Source organism: Ochlerotatus camptorhynchus, unplaced genomic scaffold, assembly GCF_037179485.1.
Source record: "Ochlerotatus camptorhynchus isolate MF236.1 unplaced genomic scaffold, CSIRO-AGI_Acam_v1.1 ptg000232l, whole genome shotgun sequence".
In the NCBI taxonomy this organism is placed as follows: domain Eukaryota; kingdom Metazoa; phylum Arthropoda; class Insecta; order Diptera; family Culicidae; genus Ochlerotatus; species Ochlerotatus camptorhynchus.
Genome location: NW_027040722.1, coordinates 5,097,562 through 5,108,148, shown reverse-complemented (window position 1 = coordinate 5,108,148; position 10,587 = coordinate 5,097,562). Strand labels below are relative to the sequence as shown.

Below are 10,587 nucleotides of genomic sequence, written 5' to 3'. Positions count from 1 at the left end.
TTCTAAGGAAGTCGTCGAATTTAAGGACTTGACGGAATTTATCCAGCGACGTGTATCAGTTCTGCAATCTTTACATACAAAGATCATCGACAATCTGCCGTGTAATCAGATGAAGAAGCTAGCTCAACGTTCCGTGTCAAGCCACGGTGCCAATCAGATCAGTCCTAGAAAGTGCCTCGTTTGTTCAGATCATCATCCCCTATACTCGTGCGGGAGTTTTGCGAAGATGTCGACCGAAGACAAGGACAAGGAAGTATGTCGTCATCAGCTTTGTCGAAATTGCCTGAGAAAAGGTCACCATTCTAAGGATTGCTCATCGTCTTCCAACTGCCGCAAGTGTCGTGGTCGTCACCACACGCTACTTTGTCACGAATCATCCTCTCCATTAACTTCGAAGTCTGTCAGCCCTCAACAATCAAAACTGATAGAAGCGTCTCAGATAACTGATTCTTCCACTACTTCTGCGTCCGCAAAAATAATCGAGTCGGTCAGCTGCTCCTCTGCTGGCCACAAACAGCGAACAGTTCTTTCGGCTACAGCGGTTATCATTCTTGTTGACGACAACGGCGTCGAACACATGGGACGTGCTCTGCTAGACTCGGGAAGCGAGTGCTGTTTTATAACGGAACGTTTCTCACAACGCATGAAGGCTCAGCGAAGAAAGATCTACCTTCCAATCAGTGGCATCGGCCAATCATCTACACAAGCCAAACAGAAGTTCACTTCCATCGTTCGTTCACGAGTTGGTGAATACAAGACCAGCGTAGAATTTCTTGTTATTGCCAGCGTCACCATAGACCTACCATCTACGTCCGTCGACACTTCGACGTGGGACTTTCCACCTGGCATACACCTTGCCGATCCATCGTTCGATAGCACCAACCCGATCGACATCATAATCGGAGCCGAGATATTTTTCGAGTTGTTCCGAGTCCCCGGCCGAATTCCTCTCGGGGACCATCTTCCGGTGCTGGTAAATTCAGTATTTGGCTGGGTAGTTTCAGGAAAATCCACCGTTAGCACATCCAATCCTCCAGTTGTCGCGAACATCGCTACCGTCACAGACGTTCATCACCTCATGGAACGGTTTTGGAAAATCGAGGAGGACAGTTCACCTTCCACCTACTCCGTTGAAGAGCAAGCCTGCGAGCAGCATTTTTGTCAAACCGTGTCACGTACCACAGAGGGCCGATACGTAGTTCGCTTACCTTTCAAAGAAGCCGTTCTTGAGCAACTTACCGATAACCGTCGGACTGCTGTCCGTAGGTTTCATCTGCTACAAAGTCGTCTAATCCGGAATCCTGATCTACGCCAGCAGTACAAGGCGTTTATAGACGAGTACCTCGACCTTGATCATATGGAGCGGATACACGACTACGAAGAGCCAAACGTCAAACGCTTTTATCTGCCACATCATGCAGTGCTTCGCGAAGACAGCACAACCACGAAACTACGGGTCGTCTTTGACGCCTCGTGTAAGACTCCTACAGGGCCATCATTGAACGATGCACTAATGGTTGGGCCAACCGTTCAAGAAGACATACGGTCAATCACAATGCGTTCCCGGAAGCACCAGGTCATGATAGTCGCAGATGTTAAAATGATGTATCGCCAGGCTCTTGTCGATCCTCGAGACACGTCAGTCCAGCTCATCGTATGGAAGCCTTCTCCAGACCAGCCGATGGAAACCTACAGGTTAAAGACTGTCACGTATGGGACTGCTAGTGCACCATTTCTCGCAACGCGGGTATTAACTCAGTTGGCCAATGACGAAGGCTCTAATTTTCCTTTAGCAGCTCCAGTTCTGAACTAAGACTTCTACGTGGACGATCTCTTTTCCGGAGGCAAAACCGCAGCGGAAGTAATCGAGCTGCGAAACCAGCTAGAAGGACTCCTAGCTAAGGGTGGTTTCCAGCTACGTAAGTGGGTCTCAAATGATGAATCTGTCCTTGATGGGATTCCACCTGAAAACCGTGCCGTGCAGACATCAGTAGACCTTCACCGGGACCAGGTAATCAAAACACTCAGTCTCTACTGGGAGATATCAACTGACTGCCTGCGCTACAAAATTGAATTGCCGTCAGACTCAGCAAATCTACTCACTAAACGGCTCGCCCTCTCGCTTATTGCACGCCTCTTTGACCCGCTCGGCTTAGTGGGTCCAGTTATTACGACCGCTAAAGTGTTCATGCAAAACCTTTGGACCTTGAAGGATGAAAAGGGAGCACTTTGGAGTTGGGATCGTGAACTACCAAATGAGTACCAGACGCGATGGATCAATTATCAGTCCCTGCTGCCAAACCTGAACAATCTCCGCATCAATCGCTGCATTTTACTACCAGAACCTGAAACCGTCCAAGTCAACATTTTTGCCGACGCCTCACAACTCGCCTACGGTGCCTGTGCTTATGTCAGGTCCACTAATACAGCTGGGTTGGTTAAAGTAGCTCTACTCTCTTCCAAATCACGGGTTGCACCTCTCAAACAATTCAGCCTTCCTCGACTTGAACTGTGTGGCGCTTTAATGGCAGCAGAATTATACGAGAAAGTAAAATCATCGCTACAACTCGACGCAGAATATTATTTCTGGCTCGACAGCACCGTCGTACTGTGCTGGCTCAACGGTTCGCCTTCTGAATGGAACACCTTCGTCGCAAACCGTACTTCGAAGATTCAAATTACCACCCAGAACTGTACGTGGAATCACATTGCCGGCCTGGAGAATCCAGCAGACTGCCTATCTCGTGAGATGACTGCACATGCGATACTTAAATTCGATCTCTGGTGACATGGGCCACAATGGTTACACCTTCATCAACGTCACTGGCCGGTAGGAGCTAGCAAATTTGATCAACCATCTGCGGCAGTTCAAGAAGCACGTCGCGCATCAGTAGCAGCACCATCAACTCCGAGCGAACCATCTTTTGTCGACCTGCTCGTCGAAAAATTTTCCAACTTCCTGTCCCTTATCCGGATAGTTGCTTACTGTCATCGTTTTATTCGAAACTGCCGAACTGCACCAAGCGAACGACCGAAAACCTCACTCCTCAACGTCGATGATCTAAATGAAGCTGAAAATAGTATCATCCGATTAGTTCAACAGCAATCGTTCAGCGAAGAATAGAAGCAGCTGAAAAACAATCAACCAGTGTCATCGAAGTCCCGTCTCAAATGGTTTCATCCCTTCGTATCTTCGGAGCAGCTGATTCGAATATGTGGAAGGTTAGGAAACGCACTGCAACCATATGACGTCAAGCATCAAGTTCTTCTTCCTCTATCGCACCCATTTTCGCTTCTCTTGATCCGTAGCTACCACGAAAGGCATCTTCACGCCGCTACCCAATTGCTTCTAAGCCTACTACGACAGCGCTACTGGGTAATCGGAGCCAGAAGCCTAGCCAAGCGAGTGATCCATAGCTGCGTTGTTTGCTTTCGAGCTCGTCCAAAAATGTTGGAGCAATTTATGGCAGAATTGCCAGCATCACGAAGCACTGCGAATCGACCCTTTTCCATCACATGAGTGGACTACTGGGGACCCATCTTCCTCAAACCCACTCATCGACGAGCTGCACCAGGAAAGGCTTACGTGGCAGTATTTGTATGCTTCTGCACCAAAGCGGTGCATCTAGAATTGGTTTCCGACCTGACCACAGCCAAGTTCATCCAATCACTTCGTCGGTTTGTATCTCGCCGAGGATTATGTACATACCTATACAGCGACAACGGGAGGAATTTTCTGGGAGCCACTAATGAGTTGAAGCAATTAGTGAACAGCAAGGAGTTCCGGAATGCCATCGCTCAGGAACGCAATGCACAACAAATTAGATGGCATTTCAATCCACCTAAAGCGTTAAATTTTGGTGGTCTGTGGGAGGCTGCCATACAATCGGCTCAAATGCACTTCATTCGAGTCCTCGGAAAAAAGAGCCTTCCGTATGATGATATGGAAACCCTTTTGTGCCAAATTGAGTGTTGTTTGAATTCGCGACCACTTGTTCCACTAAGCGATGACCCATCGGACTACGAACCCTTGACACCAGGACATTTTCTTACTGGATCCCAACTAAAATCTGTTCCTGACGTCGATTACACCGGAATTCCTACAAACAGGCTCTCTAAGTGGCATCACGTCCAGCAGCTGTGGAAGAGGTGGCATCTGGAATATCTTTCCACTCTGCAAACTCGTTCCAAATGGCTCCATTCTCCAATCCAAGTTCGAGAAAATGAACTAGTTCTTCTTTGCGACGAAAATTGCCCTCCGATGCATTGGCGGATGGGCAGAATTCAGGCGACACATCCCGGTACCGACGGCGTCATCAGAGTGGTTACTGTCCAAACACCTAATGGTCAATTCGTCCGTCCGGTGAATAAAATCTGCTTTCTACCAGTAGCATCATCATGCGACCAACAAACAACAACCGCGAAGTAAACACATTCACCAAATAGATCGCAATAACACCTGATCCAGTACCAAACATCCAACGAGGACAGAACATCCATAATTACACCTCACATCACAGTTGCATCATAGATCCAGGAGCACCTAAAAGAAAAGAATTAATTAAAGGCCTGCTTTCAGCAGGGACAAGACTAATGAACAATGTAATCGTTTTGACATCGCCAAACCAAAACAACGGACTTTCATCGATTCTGCAACGCACTGTCATCAGCATCGTCATCATAAGTGTCAGAAACAGCGTTCCTGACGGGGCCAGCATGTTCGTGAACCACGAAAGGGAAAGAAAAAAGAAAATAATACGCCATCTATCAGTGAGCGAGCGCACACACCAATCATCATATCCCCTCGTTCATCGACACCAATCGAGACCCAAAAGGAGAAAAAGGAGAACTACTATGGCGATGTACCTTCTTCCGGCCCTCCTTGATATATAAGGAACTTCATTGACATGTGTCAGCCTCATTAGCTGCTTGAACGTCAAGCAGTACAGTTCGGTCTTTGCTCGCTCTGTCGAGTTGTTCGATTAACCTATAGTTTGTTACAAACGTTCGCAGATATACTGCACGTCGCGTCGTCAGTAGTGTCGGTCGCATAGCGTGATGGGAAGACAGCGCTCTCGGAGCAGACTTCGTGACCAAGCGGAGAAGAAGAACAGTGGTGAGGGTAGCTCGGTACCTACCTCAAATAGGTACGCTACTCTGCCCACCGATGTTGGAAATACCAACCCAGTCCCGGTGAAGCGGACGAAAAAGAGGAAGAAGAATCAAGGACAGTCCGATGGTACGAGCGGACGCGACGATATTACCGCGACGAACGCCAGCGACATCGGTGATTTCGGCGACGCCGTCGAAACCGAGAATTCTGCCGGCCCGAGTGCGGTGAAAATCAAGCTTCCTCCACTGGTGGTGAAGCAAGTACCACTCAACACGCTGATTGGCGATCTCTCATCGCTGGGCGTTGCAGCTGAGTTTAAGCTCGGCAGGATCGGCACCAAGGTGATGCTGCGAACAAAAGCGGAGTACGAAGTGGCCGTAAAATATCTGAAGGATTCCAAGGCGGAATTCTTCACGCACGACATCCCCGGTGAGAAGCCCTTCAAGGTAGTCATCAGGGGTCTACCAAATTTCGACCCCAAGATGGTCGAAGATGAAATCAACCGGTACAAGCTAGCCCCAATCGCTGTATTCCGAATGACAAGGAGAGACGAAAACGTGAAGACGTACCCGGATTGCCTCTTCCTGGTGCACTTCCAGAAAGGGACGGTGACTCTCAATGCGCTGCAAGCCATCCGATCGATCTACTCCATCATCGTACGATGGGAGCCATACCGTGGCGGCCATCGTGACGTAACGCAGTGCCAGCGGTGCCTCAATTTTGGTCACGGTACCCGCAACTGCAACATCAAGCCACGCTGCAGCAACTGCGCTCAAGAACACGCCACTTCCAACTGCCCTGCGGATGAAGCCGTGGCGTTAAAATGCGCCAACTGTGGTGGTGCACATCAAGGTTCCGACAGACAGTGCTCCAAACGCGAGGACTTCAAACGCATCCGAAAGCAGGCGTCAAGCAACAATCAACCTCTCAAAGTCGAAAATGATGACGATCGGCTTCTAATCACCCCACAGGAGAAAGCAAATGCGATCGGCGAGCATGTCGCTTCATCGCATTTGCTTGGCTCGAATATCCAAAGTCCGCTCGAAGATCAGGTTGCGCAATGCGTTCAAGACCTAGATGCCTCCCCTTGTGTCGTGCCTCCGGCGGATATGATTACAGTACAACAGATTTGCTCAGCGCTGAAATGCACCAAGAACATGAAGGCTCCCGGGTTTGACGGTATATTCAACTTGATCTTGAAGAGACTCAGCATGAAAGTGCAGTCTCTTCTAACCGCTATCTTCAACAGATGTTTAGAACTGCACTACTTTCCAAGCATCTGGAAAGTAGCAAAAATCATACCGATCCGCAAACCCGGGAAGGACCCAACGCTAGCTTCAAGCTACAGACCAATCAGCCTCCTTTCAGCGCTGAGCAAATTGTTCGAGAAACTCATTCTCAATCGTTTGCTCAAGTTTGTCGAGGAAAATAACATTCTCCTTCCGGAACAGTTTGGGTTCAGAAAGGGGCACTCCACCAATCACCAGCTAGTACGGGTGATGAATAACATCCGAAGTAACAAAGCTGTATCCAAGTCCACAGCCATGGCCTTGTTAGACGTTGAGAAAGCGTTTGACAATGTTTGGCATGATGGACTTGTGTACAAGCTTTGTAACTTCAACTTTCCATTACATCTGGTTAAAATCACCCGTAACTACCTCCAGCAAAGGTCGTTTAAGGTATCGTTGAATGGTTGTCTTTCCGACACGTTTTCCATCCCAGCAGGAGTCCCGCAAGGCAGTCTGCTGGGCCCCTTGCTTTACAGCATTTATACTTCCGACATTCCTCCCCTCGGTGACGGTTGCGTGTTTTTCCTGTTCGCAGATGATACCGCAATAGCCGTCAAAGGAAGGATGCCTCGCGAAATAACGAACAAACTTCAACGATGCCTTAACGCCTTTGCTGATTATGCCACCACGTGGAAAATCAAAATCAATGCCTACAAAACACAAGCGATTATGTTCCTCCATCGGCAATCGCCCAAACTGAAACCGGCTCCATCTTGTACTGTAATCATGAATAGCACAAGGGTTGAGTGGTCTGCCGAAGTAACCTATCTCGGGATGTTGTTTGATGAAAAGCTCCTCTTCCGTGCGCATGTAGAGAAAACTGTAGTTAAGTGTTCTGCCTTGGTTAGGTGTCTGTATCCGCTGATTTGCCGCAGATCCCGCCTCTCAAGGGTGAACAAACTGGCCGTCTACAAACAAATCATAGCACCTGCGATCCTTTACGCAGCTCCGGTGTGGGAATCATGTGCACAGACTCACAGGAACAAAATCCAGGTCGCTCAGAATAGAGTGCTGAGGATGGTACTCGATCGTCCTTTTGACACTAGAATAACAAATTTACACGAAGAGGCAGGCATTGCCAAAATAGATTCCAGAATTAACGAAATTAAGACTAAATTTGCACAAAAATGTAATTTATTAGAACATGCTTTGATAAGCAATTTGTATATAGTAGATTAGGTGTATATAGTAGTTGTAGGTTAGTTGTAGTTGTAAATAGTATTTATAAGTAGTCTCCTTTTTCAAATTTTAAAACAAACCAATCCCACCAAGGTGGTCATTCTCTAAAACAGGCCCGATAGGACTAGGAACTGTAATTAATAATAATTGAAATTTCACAGGAACTAAAGTTGAAAAGACGCATCTGTGTCACTTGATAAGTTATACATGTAAACCACACAAATTCAAGAAATATAGATCATTTAAACTCGTTGAACTCGTTGAATGTGTCAGCCTCTTTTACACATTGGAAAGCCCATCAAGCAGAAGAATACGTGGAAAGTGGAAATTGTATTGAATAGTGGATATTGTATTGAACGTTGAAGCACAGACAAACAGACATAACACTTGCAAGTTGTTCATCGAACAAGCATTTAACGTTAAAGTTAGAAGTATCTTAGTTGGTAGTACCGCCACCTGTGGCGCGCATAGTCAATTCCCTTACGTTTGACGTTCACACACTACCGCCATCTGTTCTGCGTACTACCCACCATAGTGTACTCAACAGATGGCGGCAATGTTTTAGCGACGATGTTTTACAGCGAGAAATATTTAATGTGTTATGTCTGTTTGTCTGTGGTTGAAGTATTGTACGCAAGTGTAGGCTAGTGAAATAAAATTGAAGTTTTTGAATTAGTTTGAAGTGAAATAAAGGGAACTTTTTTACACCGTTGCTACTCTCTGTGCTACTCGACAAGTATATTGTAAGCTTTCATATTTTGCTAAACCACTACGAATCCATTAAAGCTGCCGACAGTTGCAGCCATTCATTAGGGGAACTATTTTCCCTCAAACCACCGAAATGCCAAGCACATTCTTTGAACTACTAAATGCGATCATTAAACTTCCTCAGCCTCGCACACGGGCGTCTGATAAATGATAATAGACAATCCGACGAGGCCACACCGTTTCTCCCCTGCAGCAGCAGCAGCAGCAGCAATGCTGTAACCGATTAACGCTCCAATAAAGCTAATCTTCATATCTCATGTCGAGACAGCAGCACGCCGCGCTGGCTGCCACACGGTGGCCACGGTCTCCTTGCATCATCAGCATCCAGCATCCGGCGTCGAAAGTGAGCGCGGTGTGATTAATTCAACACATTCTACAATTAATGGTCGAGCGTGAAATTTATGCCCCGAACGTCGATTCGCCATTATCGAAATTAATTTGCACATCGTTGGGAAACCCCGCGAGCAGCAGCAGCAGCAGCAGTAGCAGTGTTGCTGGAGTGCCATAATTGATTGTCAGTATGTAATTACACGCACGCATACACACCCACACACTCACACTTGCACTATTAGTACTAGAAGTCGCCATGGCCATCAGGAGGTTGCTGCTTTGAAGTAAATTGGATGGATGGGATCGCGCCCCATTCATCTCGGCTAACCATCAGCGAGCTATTATTATCGTCATCATAATCGTTGCCGCCATTTAGTGCCCCACTAAACGTATAGAGCTTTACGAGGTGGGCGGAGGAGAAAGCGATCTTGGGCCAATAGAGGAACTCCTCGAACGGTAGGATGGTCCAATCTGGAAGGTAAGTTATCTGTAATTAAAACTATGAAATGCGTCTACATGATTAACAAGTCGGACTTCAATTTATTCATAGCGCCCAGCACCACTGTTTTTACCTCAAATAAGAATCATTCATAATAAACATCACCGGCTAGGCTTTAGCACTGCATAATTTTGATATTTTTTTCGCGAACCAACCTACTGTGGTCACCCGGTTGCTGGAAGTATAAATGGGGCTTCGGTCGCAGTCGTCGTCGTCGTCGTCGAGCAAAATATGTATGATGTGTGGCAGCCGACACATAATTTGCTGTCCTCCCACATTAGTGCACAGTCGATTATCCCTGACTTGTGTGCGGAGAGGGTGAGTTTTGAACTGGAAGGGGGTGCCACATAAAAAGCTGATGCTTATTCTTTGCTTGGCGGTTGCCTAGTCGACGTTCCAGGAGCAAAAGCTTCCGACATGAAAGGAAAAGTTTTTGGGAAATTTCCACCGTAAAGCCCACCGTCTGTCCACACGTAGTGGTGGAATGCCGTACTACTTATGGTTGAAACTTGCCGAAGCGGAAACGAGTTAATATTTATTCTTTACGACTCTTGGGTGTCGTCCAGGCGGAAGAAATAGGAAATTCCCAATGGGTACCGGCTTCGGCAGCAGAAATAGCACAGGCGGTGAGTTATTGTGGTGTGTGATATTATTAATGGGTGATTCCTGAAAAATTGTGCAAGCGTGGAAAAATGTCCGGTCTCATTTTAATCATCATAGAGTAATGTATGTGTGGGTTCAGCTTGTTGGCATTTTTATTCCCGGGCGCATTATCCTTCAAATGATACAGTTGGATAAGAAAGTTTCAGTAGCACACTGATTGGTTGAATGAGCGCCCCATTCGAGGCATGCTCATGATTGTAATGTCGAAATGTACACAAAATTTAGATCCCTCTTAAATCTAGAGTACGGGTAAAGTTGTCTGCAATCAGCTATCATTTTTGCCATGAAATTTTAAAACACTAAACTGTTCGGATATTGAAGTTTAACGGTGGATCAATATGCTACGATGTTTTATGTAAGACGTTTCGGTCTTTGGACTTGGCCTTCTTCAGGGGATGTAAAATTGTACAGTGTTTCGATCAGCGCAAACATCTTAACCCACAACGCTCAGTGATCTATTTATAGATTGGAAGCCTCAACACTAGTGTGGGGCTAATTTTTCAAAATCTTCCGGGGATATGTTTTACCACGTGGATTATTGGGACTAATTAAGTAGCATATCAAAAATTTGATTTAGAGGTGGCACAAGATTTTTTTTTTTCTTTAAGGAGGTTTTAGCCTATGGCTAGTTCATCTCCGGAGAAAAGAGAGGGCTCAGAGTGATTAACCTCTAAACACATGGTATATTAACATTTTGTAAATAACTTTAGTTGCTGGCTCTTCAACTTATATGGAAAAGTAGAAGG

General features: G+C 46.5%; 1 protein-coding gene across 1 annotated transcript; it reads left to right on the top strand.

Moving 5' to 3' along the window:
* Positions 1-226: 226 nt before the first annotated feature.
* On the top strand, positions 227-1,813 carry LOC135704267 (uncharacterized). The gene has a single exon (XM_065225732.1). It carries the CDS (start codon positions 227-229, stop codon positions 1,811-1,813), a length of 1,587 nt encoding a protein of 528 aa, XP_065081804.1.
* The last annotated feature ends 8,774 nt before the right edge of the window (positions 1,814-10,587 follow it).

Excerpts from the sequence above, each read along its gene's own strand:
- LOC135704267 (XM_065225732.1), top strand. The coding sequence starts at position 227 with ATGTCGACCGAAGACAAGGACAAGGAAGTATGTCGTCATCAGCTTTGT.